The sequence below is a fragment of the Erinaceus europaeus genome, chromosome 11 (assembly GCF_950295315.1).
Source record: "Erinaceus europaeus chromosome 11, mEriEur2.1, whole genome shotgun sequence".
Lineage (NCBI taxonomy): Eukaryota > Metazoa > Chordata > Mammalia > Eulipotyphla > Erinaceidae > Erinaceus > Erinaceus europaeus.
Window position 1 is genome coordinate 6,800,277 of NC_080172.1, and position 17,054 is coordinate 6,817,330.

Below are 17,054 nucleotides of genomic sequence, written 5' to 3' on the forward strand. Positions count from 1 at the left end.
AGTAATCTGACAGCTATCATGAGTAAAAATCCTATTTGTGAAGATACTAGCATTTTTTTCATGTTTGAAATATGTCCATTAAATTCAATCTCATAGAAAATCAAACATTTTAATCAACACATTAAGAAAACAGTTGCTAAATTTAAAGTAGATTTATTTTGCTGTTACCAGATATGTAGACGGTGAATCAGATTATGCTGAACATTTTTTTCTATTTTAATCAGGACATGGTGGAAATCTGAATGACAACATGTTGTGTTGTGAGGAATCTGTATTTGGCTTTCTTGGCAATGTACCCAGGTTATTTGGTACAAAAGAGAAAGGAGAATGAAATTTTAACTTACATCATTTTTCTTTTTTTAATTTTTTTTTTTTGCCTCCTGGGTTATCACTGGGGTTTGGTGCCTGCACTACAAATCCTGCGCTTGGAGGCCATTTTTCCCATTTTGCTGCCCTTGTCATTGCGCTTGTTGTAGTTGTTATTGTTGTCATAGCTGTTGTTGTTGGGTAGGACAGAGAGAAATGGAGAGGAGGGGAAGACAGAGAGAGGGAGAGAAAGACAGACACCTGCGGACCTGCTTCACCGCTTGTGAAGTGACACCCCTGCAGGTGGGGAGCTGGGGGCTCGAACTGGGATCCTTACACAGGTCCTTGCGCTTTGTGCCATGTGTGCTTAACCTGCTGCACTACCACCCAGCTCCCCTCTTTTTAAAATTTATTTATTACTAGAGACAGAGAAATTGAGAGGGGAAAGAGAGATAGAGAAAGAGACAGAGAGACACCTGCAGCCCTGCTTCACAATTTGTGAAGCTTTCCCCCTGCAGGTGGGGACCAGGGGCTTGAACCCGGGTCCTGTGCACTGTGAAGTGAGCACTTAACCAGGTGCGCCACCACATGGCTCCACTTATATCATTTTTCTAGGAATGTTAATACTCATTTCTGTCACGTTAGTTGCAGACTATAAAAAAATGCTGAGTTACATGAATAGATTTTGATTGATTTTTTTTTTTTAATCTGAAGATTATCTCTTCCAGTCTGAGTGAAACATTCATGGGTACAGTTTGATTTCAGGAGACATTAGAACAATTTGATTTATTGTAAACGAATGTCTACATGAAGTCCCACATTGCACAATTCCTGGAAGTATAAAGAATCACTTAGGGAGTTGAGCTGGTTAAGTGCAGGTGGCACAAAGCACAAGGACTGGCATAAGGATCCCAGTTTGAGCCCCCGGCTCCCCAGCTGCAGGGGCGTTGATTCACAGGCGGTGAAGCAGGTCTGCAGGTGTCTCTCTTTCTCTCCCCCTCTCTGTCTTCCCCTCCTCTCTCCATTTCTCTCTGTCCTATCCAACAATGACGACATCATCAACAACAACAATAAAAAAAACAAGAGCAACAAAAGGGAAAATAAATAAATATATATTTTTTTTTAAAAAAAGAGAATCATTCATATGATTACCTTGAGCTTTGGTGCCTTCACAGAGAGACCTAGTATGGACAAGCTAGGGAGCATGTTAAATAAAGATGAGTGCTGGGCAGGTCATAGGCTGACGAGTTACATTAACTCTTTCAACCGCACACCACTTTCCTCAGTTATGTTACCAGTGAAAATAAGAAGTAATCAAAGGAAAATATATTTGATTATTAGCTATTATATAATAAAAATGATAACAGTGTTTGTGATCAGATTCTGAACCACCACCGGAGTGTGCACATATACACTCTAGCATGAGTGGTGCGAGTGTATTAATAGTGGTTTATCATTCTTTTATTTTCCCAGTGTTTTTCAAAGGAACCCCTCAGACACACTGGATTAAAAATGCAAAAATTACTAAAGTCATGGGCCCCTTGGAACATACCTAAAATAGACTTCCTAGCTTCTTACCACATGAAGACTCCTAGTTCCATCTGCTCTATTCCTACCTTGGGGTTCCTATTTATTAAATAATTTGTCCTGCTTTATAATTTACTGCCTTTCAGTCACCAAGTTGCAGATGCTACCATGAGGGCCTCTTCACTTCCCTGGACAGACGACCTCACCAACGTGTCCTGTAGTCTCACCTGACCAGAGCCCCGCCCCATTAGGGAAAGACAGAAACAGGCTGTGGGTGTGGATCCACCTGCCAACACCCATGACCAGCAGAGAAGCAATTACAGAAGCCAGACCTTCCACCTTCTGCATCCCATAAAGAATTTTGGTCCATACTCACAGACGGATAAAGATAGGGAAGCTTCCAATGGAGGGGATGGGGCATGGAACTTTAATGGTAGGAACTGTGTGAAATTATATGCCTGTTATCTTGTTAATACTATTAAATAATAAAAACATTAACAATTATAATAAAAATGATGACAGTCATCTTAAAGAATGTTTAAGCTGTGGGTTTGGGAGACAGCATAATGATTCTGCAAGACTTCCAGGTCTGAGGCTCCTTGATACCAGATTTAACCCTCAGCAGCACTATAGCTGGAGGTAAGCAGTGCGCTGATTCTTCTTTTCCTCCCATTAAAATAAAATCATATACGTATTTATTTAAACGACCTTGGAAAACGTTGCGGTAATCCCTGCCCCCATATCATACACCCAAAGGCCAATTAGTACCAATTAGTTGGGTTTGTTTTTTTAATCTTTCCTTTTTTCTTTTTTTTAAACAATCTCTTACGTATTTTTTTTTTTAATTGGGGGTTGAATGGTTTACAGTATAGTCTTTCGGGTCTCCTGGGGATAACCCCATGGAAGACAAAACACACATAGCCTCAAATCCCTGTGTGCACCTGTATTCAAGGCTTGCATATTCTTACTGCTTTTTCTTAGAGCAAAGTTGTCCAGAAGGACAAAGACTGTGCTAGCAGTACCCTGTGTGTGTTCCATGATGGACCTTAGCACTCTGCTTCATGGGTTCCAGTCTGGACTCTACTGTTGGTAAATACGGACTGCACAGCCAAGAACTTACAGTTCCTATTTCTCTATTGCCAGAAAACTAACAAATGACTTTTCCTTGTGCCCTGGCAAGCACCTGAAGCACTGTCTTCCCTCCAGGAATATGTGAGGACCCCTATTTCTGTTTGTATGATTCTCTAAGTTATGTGAATCCATTGCATTTCACTGGATATTCAGTTAACACGCTTCCTGTTCCTTAGAAGATGTCGTTTTTTAAAAAAAAAAAGACTTCAGTTTGGGTCACGAGGAAACCGCATATCTACCCTCACTTTTTCTTCATGTTGTTCTAGGAATGTGTGACAGAGTGTTCAGAACTGCAGCTTTGACAGAGTTTTCCCTAGACTGAACACTCCCATGACTCTCCATCCCTCCCCTGAACCTCTATGTCGTTAAAAGGTGAGAATTAAGAAGCATCCCAGGAGATATTCCAGCACATAAGCCTGTGGACTGTTAAACATCAAGTCCTGAGTTTGATCCTTGGCACTGCATGTGCTTGACTGATGCTTTAGTCCCCTTCCCCATAAGTAAATATTAAAAGGAAAGAGAGAGAATGAAACGAAGAGAGAAGGAAAAACAAGGTACCAGAACGGCAAAAGAGCTCATCTGCTCAGTGTGCCTGGGTTACCCAGGTTTGAGCCCGGTCCACATTGGAGGAAACGTTGGTGCTATAATGTCTTTCCCTCTCTGTCTCTATCAAAACCAAATCCCTGCCCAGAGCACTGAAAACCCTGGTGGCAAAAATAAGAAAGATACAGACAGAACATTTTTCCTTAAAAAGAATTTGCCATGATGTAGTTCAACTACAGAAAGTCAGGTAAATTGAAGAATAATGAGGAGGACAGGTGATGGTGTACCCAGTTAAATGCACATAGTACTAAGAGCAAGGATCCGTGCAGGGACCCAGGTTTGAGTCCCTGCTCCCTCCTGCAGCCGGGACGCTTCATAAGCAGTGAAGCAGATCTGTAGGTGTCTTTCTCTCCCTCTCTCCCTCCCCATCCTCCCAATTTCTCTCTGTTCTATCCAATAAAAATGGACAAAATGGCCGCCAGGAACAGTGGATTCATAGTGCAGTCACCGAGACCCAGTGATAACCCTGGTGGCAAAAGAAAATAAAAAATGTTTTTGACGTCTTCATATTTCATAAACATGTATTTTGTATGTTCAGTGTAGGCAAGAATTGATAATAGCAACATGAAGTGAAATGTGTGGAAGTAACTCGGGAATAGGCAGTCTGTATCAAGGTCATATACCTGCATGAATGGAGGCAGATATCAACAGACAGAAAATTAGAATGGGGAATCAGGCAGTAGCACAGCAGGTTGAGCACATGGTGCAAAGTGCAAAGGACCGGCGTAAGGATCCCGGTTCAAGCCCCCGGCTCCCCACCTGCAGGGGAGTCGCTTCACAGGCGGTGAAGCAGGTCTGCAGGTGTCTCTCTCCCCCTCTCTGTCTTCCCCTCCTCTCTCCATTTCTCTCTGTCCTATCCAACAACAACAGCATCAATAACTACCAAAACAACAAAACAAGGGCAACAAAAGGGATTAAATAAATATTAAAAAGAAGAAAACTAAAATGGTTTTAGCAAAAGAGAAAATGATAATGCTGTAATGACTTAAAACCTCATCAGACATATCATCCAGAAAATTATTTAGTACTGAATTTAGAAGACTGTGGTTTTCTGATTTCTTGAATATGGTTTTTCTCCTAAAAAGTACATTTTCAGGGTCTATGGTAGGGAGAGGCTGTTCAGTGGCAGAGCACATGTCTTGCATGTGTGAGTCCTGGGTTTGAGCCTGGCAAACACATGAAAACTAGACAAGCAACAGGAGCCTCACAAATGTTGCTGTGGTACTTTAGTTGTTATGTCTGTTTCAACTCAACAAATGTTAAAAAAATTCAATAATTATGAATTTAAAGTGATTTTCAAGTTCCTTTTAAGAAAATGAGAGAGAAAGAGAGGGAGAGAAAGACAGAGAGGGAGACAGATAGATAGATAGAGAGAGAGAGACAGAGAGAGAGAGAAGAGAACCAGAGCATCATTTTAGTATATGTGTTGCTTGTGCTTAAAGTCAGTATCTCATGCTTGCAAGTGTTGCACTCCAACTGTTGAACCACTTACTCAACCACTCAATTTGGGTCCCAAGAGAGAAAAGTAAATATTTGGTGATAAGCTGATCTTTATATTTGGGGGAAGAATGAAATTTACTTTTTTTAATGAGTAAGTTAGACATAGGAGGCCCATATTATTATTCATATTCCAAGATTACTATCAAAACTACAGGCAAGTAAAATAAGGTTCACAATTTTTGTGAGTGTGTTGTGTGTGACAATAAAAAACAAAACCTCCCTAGCAGGCAAAAATAAAATAGATTCAAGGTCAGTATCTCAAGTTCAACTGAGGAAAGAGGTAAGCGAACATTTGAAAATTCTAGCATTATAAGATTCAATTTAGTCATACAATTGTCAGTGTTTGTATAAGTGTCATAAAACCGAGTTAAGATTATTCTTGGTAAATTCATTATCCACTCGAAATGTCATCTTCAGGTTACAGTGGCTTGAGTTAAAGACATTTTAGTTTGAATTTTTTGTGAGAGGCGTTCTCAGTTTGAAACTTGAAGCTGAGTGTATGGTCCTAGAGTCCTGAACGCTGTGATTAATGAATGAGGACTCGTGTGATTAGGCTTTCAATTTCACTCATCTTTCTTCCCCGCCTCCAACAGTTCTATCCAACATCTCTGCCATGCTCCAGTCAAATTTTTATTTTCAGAAGGGATAAATCATTATTGGTTTGACAGAAACAAGTACCTGGGAATAAGGATGAACAAGTGTACCGCCAATATTTCTCTTTAAGCAACGTCAGTCTAAAGAAAGCAGGATTCCTCTTACCTGAACTTGTGTAGTGTCTTGAAGAGTCTGTGGTTTGGGTGGAGAGCTGAGGGCCATCAGTGGTGACGTGTATCACACTATTAACAGGACTCCCACTGATTTCAGAGTCTAAAACTAAAGGCTTCACCTTTGCCTATGATTTCATAGGAGGGGCGACCTGCAGGAGGTGGACACTTCACAAGCTGTGAAGCAGGTCTGCAGGTCTCTCTCTCTCTCTCTCTCTCTCTCTCCCTCTCTATCTCCCCCCTCCTATCTTAAGTTTCTCTGTCCTATCCAATAAAAATGGAAAAAAAATGGCCACCAGGAGCAGTAGATTCATAGTGCCAGCACTGAAACCCAGAGATAACCCTGGAGGCAAAAAGTAATAAGGCAGCATTCCAATGCCTCTTGGAGTGATCACAATACTTTCCCTCCTGGTCCTGAAAGTCCTAACCATTTCAACGTATCTTCTTTGTGGAGATGTTCAGAAGGTATCTTAACGAAACCGGAGACCATCTCACAGGCTGGGAAAACAGTGCTGCTTTGCCATGTGCATGACTCAGACTAGAGCCAGGCCCCCACTGCGATGAAATGTCTCTGGTGCTGTGGTCTCCTTCACTTTCTTTCTGACTGTCTTAAAAAGCAAAATCACATCTAACTTACACTAGCATGTTATTAAAAACCTAGATTTAGTATTCCTAGTGAGAAATGACAAATTCTAGCACTTTTTTTGGGGGGGTTCTTATCACTTCTAGGCTTTATCATGCTACAGAGAAAACAAGTTGCCAAAAATAAGATAACCCCTGTCATTTTATTGCTAGGGTCAAAGCAACTGCGATCAATTAAAGACCTTCTTTCATCATCGACGACGACAAATCAAAAACTCCATCGAAAGTAGTTATTGCAAGTATTTACAGTGTTAAGTTCCCGTTAAAGTTTTTGTTGGTTTGAAGCATTTTTCCTAACTCCAAAGTACAAAAATATCTTCCACTAAAACTGAAGAAACTTTTGACTTGACATTAAAAAAAGGAAGACACACATTTTTGAGACAGTATACTTTGTGATTCACAGGGTCACTTGCATGAGACGCAATTTAATGAAAGCTCTCAAATAAGCAATTTTATTCCTATCCATGATTGCAGACATTTACAAAACCATAACATCTGAGTTCACCTTAAAAAATAACTTATATAAAGCAGTGATATACACAGCACAAAATTGTTCAGGGAGGGGCAGGAGCAACTTTTAATAATTAAAATGTAAACGTGAAAAAAAAAAGATGGAATAAAAGTCCCTACTTATTTCTACTTAAGATGTCATGTGATCATATTTTACAATGTCCTGTAGGTCAATGTATGTATGTGTCTATGTCCATAGAACATACACATATACAGCACATTCTTGTCCCCACACCTATACAAACACAGATAATTATTTGCAGTTCAGTTTAGGGGCCGTTTTAATACGCCGCTCCGTACAGTTGTTTGAATCATGGTTGGACCCGCTTTCTTCACAAAATAGGGGAGAGAGCAGGAAATAAAAAGGTTGGTTTGGTGTGACTGAGATTCCTTTAACTGTACACTGTAACTTTTCTTCCGTAGTATTTCCATGAAGGGCTGACTCACTGTGGTTTCCATGAGACGTAGGTAGTAATGGATCACACACTCATTGTCATGCTGGGGGAATACTAGAAGGAAAGAAAAATTCATATTTTAGCAGCGATTCTTTTACAAACCTTTATTGTTCTCTTCTTGGTGAACAGCATCAACTGTACATTGTAATGTCTTACAATCTCACTCATGTTTTTAACCTCACACAATGGGAAAAAAAATATATCAAAAGAGGAAGTGTTGAATGAAATGTTGAATTTTTTTTTTTTTTTTTTTTTTTTTTTTGGCAAGTAACCATTTTCCATTTCCCCTGGACTAGCTGATGATACCTTTTTCTTCTTTCCTTCCTTCCTTCCTTTCTTTTGCCTCCTGGGTTATGGCCGTGGCTCAGTGCTTGCACTACAAATCCACTGCTTCCGGTGGCCATTTATTTAATTTATTTTTTTCTATTTGATTGGATAGGACAGAGAGATAATGAGAGAGGAGGGGAGTCAGAGAAGGGAGAAAGACAGACACCTGCTGACCTGCTGTACTGCTCGGAAAGCTCCCCACTACAGGTGGGGAGCAGGGGCTTGGACCTGGATCCTTGCACTTAGTACTATGTCACTTAGCTGGGTGCACATAGTCTGACCCTCAGCTGATGAACTTCTGGTAGATTCATGTTTTGTAGGTATTTGTAACTAAATAAACCAAGTCCTAGGTTAAATCATAATGAAAAAAAGTATAAGGGATAGTCTTTGATACACACTAGCAAATGGAAATGCAGTTTACTTAACACCTCTATGCTTTGGTTTCTTCACGTGTAAAACAGGTTTAATAATACCTATTTTCAAGGGGTCTGAGAAGGATTAAAAATGAAATCTGTAAAAGTATGTATTTGAGTAAATAGATTAATCATGTAAGGGGAAGGGAAGAGGAGTCACAATTTCCAGCAGCTCTAAAAGCTTCTTCCCATTACAATGTTTAGAAAACTCGAGTTTGGTTTCTACTTCAGCATAAAAACATTTCCTCTCACTTCATGACTTCATTTCAACCCAAAAGCAGTTATTATGTTGTTACATATCAGTTTGATGACACTAAGAATTTTAAATTATACATGGCTGGGCAGTGGCACCTCCAGTTAAGGGGACATATTACAAAGTGCAAGGACTCAGGTTCAAGGCTCCACCTGCTGTGGGGGGTGGGGGGTGGGGAGATACTTCACAAGCAGGGAAGCAGGTTTGCAGGCGTTTATCTTCCTCTCCCCCTCTCCTCTCTCCACTTCTCTCTGTCCTATATAATAAAAAGAGAAAAGACGTCTTATCTTCATTGTAGATAATCAGCATTTGCGAGAGTGGTGAGACTTTCCTAAGTTTGGAAAAATGGCCTCAAAAATGACTTACAGAGGAACAATGAATGAATATTTGATAATTATGCCAACTCACCAGCATTTTCCTGAGGAGTAGATGCTGAGCAAAAAGAGCGGCACTGCTGACATAACTCTGATGGACACACTCTATCCTCTGTGTTGTCCAATATGGAGGTCATTAGTTACTTGTGGCAACTGAGCACATGGAATGTGGCCAGTAAAACTGAGGGATTAAAATTTGAATGCTGAATAAATATCCCCCAGAAGCTAGCAGTCATCTTAGAAAACACAGTTCTAGCTCTTCTAAGGGATGGAGGGTGCCATTCTGGTCTCCATGAAGAGGGGCTCTAAATTAAAATGTCCAAGTGGGCTTTACATATTTATTCTATTTTATTATTGTTGTAGTTGTTATTGTTGTTATTAATGTTGTTGTTATTGGATAGAACAGAGAGAAACGAAGAAAGAAGGGGAAGACAGAGAGGGGGAGGGAAAGATAGACACCTGTAGACCTGCTTCACCGCTTGTGAAGTGACTCCCCTACAGGTGGGGAGCCGGGGGCTCGAACCAGAATCCTTATGCTGGTCCTTGCACTTTGTGCCACGTACGCTTAACCCACTGCACTACTGCCCGATTCCCTTACATATTTATCTTTTTATGTTTTTAATTTTTTAAAAATTTCTACTTATAAAAAGGAAACACTGACAAAACCATAGGATAAGAGGGGTACAACTCCACACAATTCCCACCACCAGAACTCCGTATCCCATCCCCATCCCCTGATAGCTTTCCTATTCTTTACCCCTCTGGGAGTATGGACCCAGGGTCATTATGGGGTGCAGAATGTGGGAGATCTGGCTTCTGTAATTGCTCCCCCATTTATTAAATACTTATCAAGACTAGGGCAAGAGTGGATTCCTTTAATCTTTTCTGTCTCATGGAAAGAGGCCTTATCAGTCACAGGAACTCATCAGAAGTTGCAAGGGCTTAACCTGAGATAATTGGGGGTGGGATCATACATTTAAAACAGCGGGCCAGGCGGTGTCCCACCTGGTTGAACACACATGCAAGAATGCAAGAACCTAGGTTTGAGCCCTTGGTCCCCACCTGTGGGGGGATAGCTTTTCGAGTGGTGAAGCAGGGCTGCTGGTATCTCTTTCTCTATTTCCAGTTGTCTCTATCCAATAAACAGATAATAAATAATTAAATTAAAAAGGATGTGGGGTGGGGAGTAAACAGATGAAAATGAAGTGAGTTCCAAATTGGCTGAGGTACTGCAAGAACCCGAAGTGAGGGGCCAGGTGGTAGCGAAGTGGGTTAAGTGCACATGGCCCGATGCGCTAGGACCAGTATAGAGATTCAGGTCCGAGCCTGGGCTCCCCACTTGCAGGGGATGGGCGGGGTGGTGGTTATTGCTTCACAAGCAGTTAAGCAGGTCTACAGGTGTCTCTTTCTCTCCCACTTTCTATCTTCCCCTCTGTCTCGATTTTTCTCTGTCCTACTCAACAACAGCAGCAATAATAACACTAACAACAGTAACAACAACAAGGACAACAGAAATGGGAAAGATGGCCTCCAGGAGCAGTGGATTCTTAGGACAGGCACTGAGCCCCAGCGATAAGCATGGAGGCAAAAACAAACAAACAAAAAACAACAACCAGAAGTGAGGTAGAAAGGATGTACTCAGATAAGGATGGATTTATGAAGAGAAAACTGGATTCTCTAGGGAATCAACAGAGGCTCAGCTGGCAAAGTCTGGGGCAGAAGTAGTCAGGTAGGTTTAGAGAACATGTGAAAATCCCAAACTGTTCTTGAGCAAAGGTGAAGGACTATGACTGAAAACTGGGTCAGTGAATCATAGGGCTACAGACTGTTTAAAAGACAGATGTAATTAAGGGAAATCTACTCGTTATTCTCTTAAAAGCCTCAAATTTCCCTTAAGCATAGAAAAGCTGAATTACACCTATCCACTGACTTTGAGTGTGAAACGAAAGTGAGAAAAGTGAAGAAAAGGGGAAAGCAAGGGAGCCAGGCAGTGGCGCACATAGTTAAGCGCTCACATCACAGTGCACAAGGACCCAGGTTCAAGCTCCTGGTCCCCAACTGCAGGGGGGACGCTTCACAAGTGGTGAAGCAGGGCTGCAGGTGTCTGTCTCTGTCCTCCTTTATCACCCTTTCCCCTCTCAATTTCTGTCTCTATCTAATAAATAAAAATATTTTTAAACAGAAAAAGAAAAAAAAAGGGGGGGGGATCAATCAGGAGAGGAAATTCAGTTTGAAAGAATCTTTTTTCCCCCAAATACTTGATAGTAGTAGCAAAAGCAAAACCCCAGAAACAATTATACACAAGGACTGATAAAATAAGGCCCAAAATTATTTTATAATTAAAAGCAAGCATCAATAAGCTTCCCATGGCTTTTGACAACAGGAATAATATTTTAGTATTTGACTTAGAAAAAAAAAAAACCTCTAAAATCTCTCTCTCCCCCTTCCTCTCCATTTTTGTCTGTCTCTATCCAATACGTAAATAAATAAAAGATAACTTAAAAAAAGAGAGAAAAAGGGAAAAATCTAATCAATACCAAGACCACATTAAAAGTGGAAAACTAATGTAATATGGCAAAATTGAAACAAACCTTTCCCTTATATTTTTTCTTTTCTTTTTTCTGGAAGAAAGCAATTGTTTTTATTATAACAAAGCATACTACATAGCTCTGTGAGGTCTTCAGTATTTTACTTATGATTTCTGTAGTGGCTATTTATACAAAAAATGGTAACTCAACCAGGGATGTTTAAAATAATGTCTAGCCACATACAGCTGTTGAAATTATAAAATATAGCTGTGTCATTTGGGAACTGAAAACTTAGCTGTATTTAATTTTAATTCAAACAGCATAAGTAGGTCATTGATCTGTATAAAGCAAAGGTTTTATTAGGTATCCTGTGACATTTACATAGAATAATGATAATATGCATTTTAGAAAATATTTAAAAGGAAATGTGTGAAAAATATTTCTGGGTAAGTCAGAATTCAGGGGACCATCTCATTTAATGGGCACCTTGAATAGTTGGGATTTAAAAGTCTTCTTGAGCACTTTTTTGGTAAAGATTACTATAGTTTATCCATGAACAGTCTTATTATCTAGGGCAGATAGTTAAAATATATTAATACTGTCACTCTAACATACAAAATGTATATGTATTTATTTACATTCTGTTACAAAGAATATTAGTTCCTCACCTTCTCCCTTCTTTCCTTCCTTTTTCTTCCTTCTTTTCCACCAGAGCACTGATTATCTATGCCTTATGTTGGGGGGGTGAGTTGGGGATGATATTGAACCTGGGACTTTGAAGCCTCAGGCATCAGAGTCTCTTTGCAAAACCATGTAACCATTATGATATTTACCCTGCCCATAAACCTCATATCTAGAGCAGTACAGCAGACTGTACAAGGGGGCCCAACACAGTATTTGATACAGTAAAATGGATTGTCTTTATCAGTGAAATGCTACTGGTACTAGAACTGTATATTACTCATCTGATTCCTTTACTGAAGTTGTATCGGCTAAGGAGAACGAAAGGAAATCATGACATGTCTACAGAAACTGAGTGTATAAGCAAAAAAGAAATTTGACTATGGACTATTTTTCAAAGTAGAAGTGGCTTACAGTTTTCCAGAAGCAAAAGGAAGGGAAGGTGTTAAATGGCGCATCAGATTGAGAGACATAAAATATTCATGGTGGACTGTCCCCAGACCGCACTGCAATGTTTCTCTTGTACTGCGGCGTCAATATGTGCTGACATATTGTAACGTCTGTGCTGACATACTGTAACGTCTGTGCTAAAATGCTGTGATATCAGGTTGCCCTCTTTCAAGACTGTTCTGAGTCAGACCGTCCTCAACTAGATAAGATAGCTCTTTTTAAAATTTTTTAAAAAATATTTATTTATTTTCCCTTTTGTTGCCCTTGTTATTTAACATTGTTGTGGTTATTATTGTTGTTGTTATTGATGGACAGGACAGAGAGAAATGGAGAGAGGAGGGGAAGACAGAGAGGGGGAGAGAAAGATAGACACCTGCAGACCTGCTTCACGACCTGTGAAGCGACTCCCCTGCAGGTGGGGAGCCGGGGGCTCGAACCAGATCCTGAAGTCGGTCCTTGCGCTTTGCGCCATGTGCGCTTAATCCGCTGCGCCACCACCTGACTCCCAAGATAGCTTTTATAAATGCTGTCAGTAACATTGTTTGGCTTAACAACAACATAAAAGTAAAATCCGGGAGTCGGGTTGTAGCTCTGCGGGTTAGGCGCAGGTGGCGCAAAGCACAAGGACTGGCATAAGGATCCCGGTTCAAGCCCCCGGCTTCCCACCTGCAGGGGAGTCGCTTCACAGGCGGTGAAGCAGGTCTGCAGGTGTCTGTCTTTCTCTCCCTCTCTCTGTCTTCCCCTCCTCTCTCCATTTCTCTCTGTCTTATCCAACAACGACAACATCCATAACTACAACAAGGGCAACAAAAGAGAATAAATATTTTTTAAAAAGTAAAATCTAAAAGTATGCTATAACATAGCTGTTAATATTTTACCTTTTACCTGAAATCTATTTTAAAATGGCAAACTCGGGCATGAACTATAGAGCCAGTGAGTCTCCCCTAACACCCAGTTCATGGACTGTGGACTCACATCGAAGATGTCCGTCAACTCTGAGCAGCAGCTCTGAATCTCCTATTTTGACATGTCAGCAACACATGTAAGTTCATTACAGCACCACTCTCAGGCACCTACATAGTACCCTCTTAGTCAGCCACAAAGTAATGCAGCTAAAAAAGGGGCGTGAGCTCCATGTTTCTGAAACTGTGTGAAAGATGTGGGCATATGTGATTTCTTTTCTTTTTCTTTCTTTCTTTTTTTTTTTTTTTTTTTTTTTACCAGAGCACTGCTCAGCTCTGGCTTATGGGGACTGAACCTGGGACTTGAGAGCCTCAGGCATTTAAGTCTCTTTGCATAACCATTATGCTATACTCCTACCTGTGATTTCTTTACAATAGCAGGAAATAACAGGGGGCAGTAAAGGAAACAGCAAAATTATCCACATCATTAACCCTAACTTCTATTTTATAATGTGATCCCAATATCATGTTTTTTTAATTAGTGATTTATTATTGATTTACAAAATTACAAGATAACAGGGGTACAACTCCATCCCGTTCCTACTAGCAGTTCTCAATCCCTAATCCCTCAATTGGAAGCTACAGCAGTTTCCTGAAGGTTGTACATATGGGTTAACTATTATTTCTACAACTATCTGTCTATTTTTGTATATATTTGCCCATCCAATATCATGTCTACTTGGCTGATTCTGGTTAAATTCCATGGCAAAAAATAACCTTCTAGATTAATTCAAAAATGAAGACTTTATTTGAGAAGCTAGAAAAACTTTTTTGAACTAAGTCCTTTTTGTTTTCAGAAGCAAACACTATATAGAGTTTGAACACTAGGGGGCATCTCTGTTTCTTGAAATACAGATCTTGTTTATGGTTTTAAAAAGGCCAAGTAAACATATCTTGCTTTGCACTTTTCAGTGAAAACCACATTGGCATTGCGAGGTTTCTGACTCTGTGTTGGACATGTCTGATTCTACAGTAATCTGACAGTCCATGTATGAAGTGACTTCACATGGTCTAGTACTTAAAACGTGCTCTGCAGATGTTTGCTCTCTCCCCAGGCCTCTGACCGCTTAACTTCAAAATAAGGATTAACAAATTCTCAAAAGGAGGGTGATAAAATAAAAAAGTGCTTTTAGGTCAGATTGATAGGGCTAACAGTTCATGGTATTTATATACTTTCCCCATATTTGAGAGCTACTCTCTGCTCTGATTCAGCTTTCCTAGCTCTTTTTTTTAAAAAATTATTATTTATTTTCCCTTTTGTTGCCCTTGTTGCTTTATTGTTGTAGTTATTATTGTTATTGTTGTTGTTTCTGTCATTGTTGTTGGATAGGACAGAGAGAAATGGAGAGGGGAGGGGAAGATAGAAAGGGGAAGAGAAAGATAGACACCTGCAGACCTGCTTCATCACCAGTGAAGTGACCCCTATGCAGGTGGGGAGCTGGGGGTTTGAACTGGGATCCCTATGCCCAGTCCTTGTGTTTTGCACAACAGGCTCAGGAAAAAATTAGTAGTGTCATAGGCCCCTTAGAACAAACCTAAAACAGACTTCCTAGCTTCTTCCCACACAAAGGCCCTGAATTTCATCTGCTCTATTCTTACCTTTTGGTTCCTGTTTACTAAACTATTTTTCTTGCTTTACATTTCACCGCCCTTCAGCCACCAAGTTGCAGATGTTACTAGGATGCTATCCTGATTTTCCTGGGCAGACCTCACCATATGTCCTGGAACCTTACTTCTCCAGAGACCTACCCCACTAAGGAAAGATAGAAACAGGCTGGGGGTATGGATTTACTTGCCAATGCCCATGCTCAGTAGAGAAGCAATTATAGAAGCCAGAACTCCCACCTTCTGCACCCCATAAAGTATGTTGGTCCTCCCAGAGGGATAAATAATAGGAAAGTTTCCAGTGGAGGGGATGGGACATGGAACTCTGGTGGTGGGGACAATTCTCCTTGTACAGACGGCAGTGTTAGCTGTCATCACCTCTACATACTTATCTTGTAACGGGAAGTTTGTATATATATATTTAAAACTACCTTCCTCCAGTTTCCCCATTTGCATCCTCCCCCTTTGGCAGATAGAAGCTTAATGTCTTTTGCTGTATGTTTTCTTCTCTTCACCCCAAAAGGTAGCTTTCCCATCTGATTCTCGTTGTAGTTTGGCATAGGTTTCACACCAAATGATAATGCCCATGGTGGGTGTGTAGGGACACTGATCCTATGAGGAGGGATTCAGTTTGGATCCTGAAATCCTTTTTGCTGTATTCCAACTGGGCAGTGCTTAGCAGGCTACATAGGCAACAGCACCTCAGTGACTCCGCTTTCCCACAACACCCCCTCCTGTCCAGCATGCCCTGGAAGTTCTGGGTCACTAGTGGGTTGTTGGAAAAGTCATGATGTATTCTTTCTGTGCTTTTTAGAAGTCATTTATTTATATAAAGAACAGAGATCAACCAATGATATACTGCACATTTTGTCTGGTCACCTTTTCTCATCTTTCAGTGAGTTTCGTAATACCCAACCCCCCCTTTTTTTTTGCCTCCAGGGTTATCGCTGGGCCTTGGTGCCAACACTACGAATCTACTGCTCCTAGCAGCATTTTTTTGAATAGGACAGAGAAATTGAGAGAGGAGGGGGAGATGGAGATAGGCAGATGGAAAGATAAACACCTGCAGACTTGCTTTGCAGCTTGTGAAGCACCCTTCCTGCAGGTGGGAAGCCAGGGGGGGGGTGTCAAACTTGAATCCTTGTGTGGGTCCTTGCATTTAATACTATGTGCCCTCAACAGGCCGTGCCACTGGCTGACCCCCCATAATTCCTCATTCATAGAAGGACCTGTCTCTATCTGTGGAAAACTGAATATGGGGCTGACTGACAGTTCGTCTGACCTGAATTATCATACCACCTAAGGAGTTAGGCGAGTGAGGCATATGTGGCAGCCTGATGGTGCCAGGTCAGGTGAGTGTGGCAGACGCTCCCATCATTTTTGATGGGTGATCGAACTTTTGCATGATTTCACATTGTCATAAGGGAACACAAAAACTCTGTTACAATTAATGAGCTCTGGACATTTCTCTATGGTGGATTAGTTCAAACAGTCCAAGTCCTTACAGTAAACACTCAGAGTGATTGTATGAATGATTCCTTGGTAGGAGCTCAAAAAAAAAAATCTGTATAATCCCACCACACTGAGAACATAAGCTTCCTCTGATGAATGTCTGCATCCAATGTCATTTGAGGTGAATAGTTACATTGACTCCAAGATCATTTGCTGTTGTAAACAAGCATCAGCCACTTCAAAAAGAAGGGATCATTTTACTGACTTTCAACGAGCAAATAGCAAAGATTCTTACGCTCCATCCAATGAACTCTGAGTTCATGAGGAACCCGAGTACTGAACTTGCTTACGTATCCCAGCTTCTTCTATCTCCTGCATCCGCATCGTGTCTTGTGGGCTTGACTCAGTCAATGCCTTTATTTTGTCCTCATCAGCCTCGGTGGGCCTCCTTGGCTGAGGACCATCATTGAGATCAGAAGCCCCAGCACAGGATTTCAAGAACCATCAATGGTGCTGATGTTCTGTTTGAGCCTGGTCATCCTTAAACTTTATACAGCCTTTCAGTACCTTG

At 40.8% G+C, this 17,054-nt stretch overlaps 1 protein-coding gene across 11 annotated transcripts in view; it reads right to left on the reverse strand.

The window, feature by feature from the left end:
• Positions 1–6,897: 6,897 nt before the first annotated feature.
• The window catches only part of SSBP2 (single stranded DNA binding protein 2), a 277,264-nt gene continuing 267,107 nt past the window's right edge, over positions 6,898–17,054 (reverse strand). For all 11 annotated transcript variants that reach the window (XM_016186253.2, XM_007518762.3, XM_060201115.1 and 8 more), the window contains one exon: positions 6,898–7,492. In XM_016186253.2, coding sequence (XP_016041739.1) covers positions 7,463–7,492 — 30 coding nt within the window. In that variant the 3' untranslated portion in view covers positions 6,898–7,462. The remainder of the gene's footprint in view (positions 7,493–17,054) is intronic.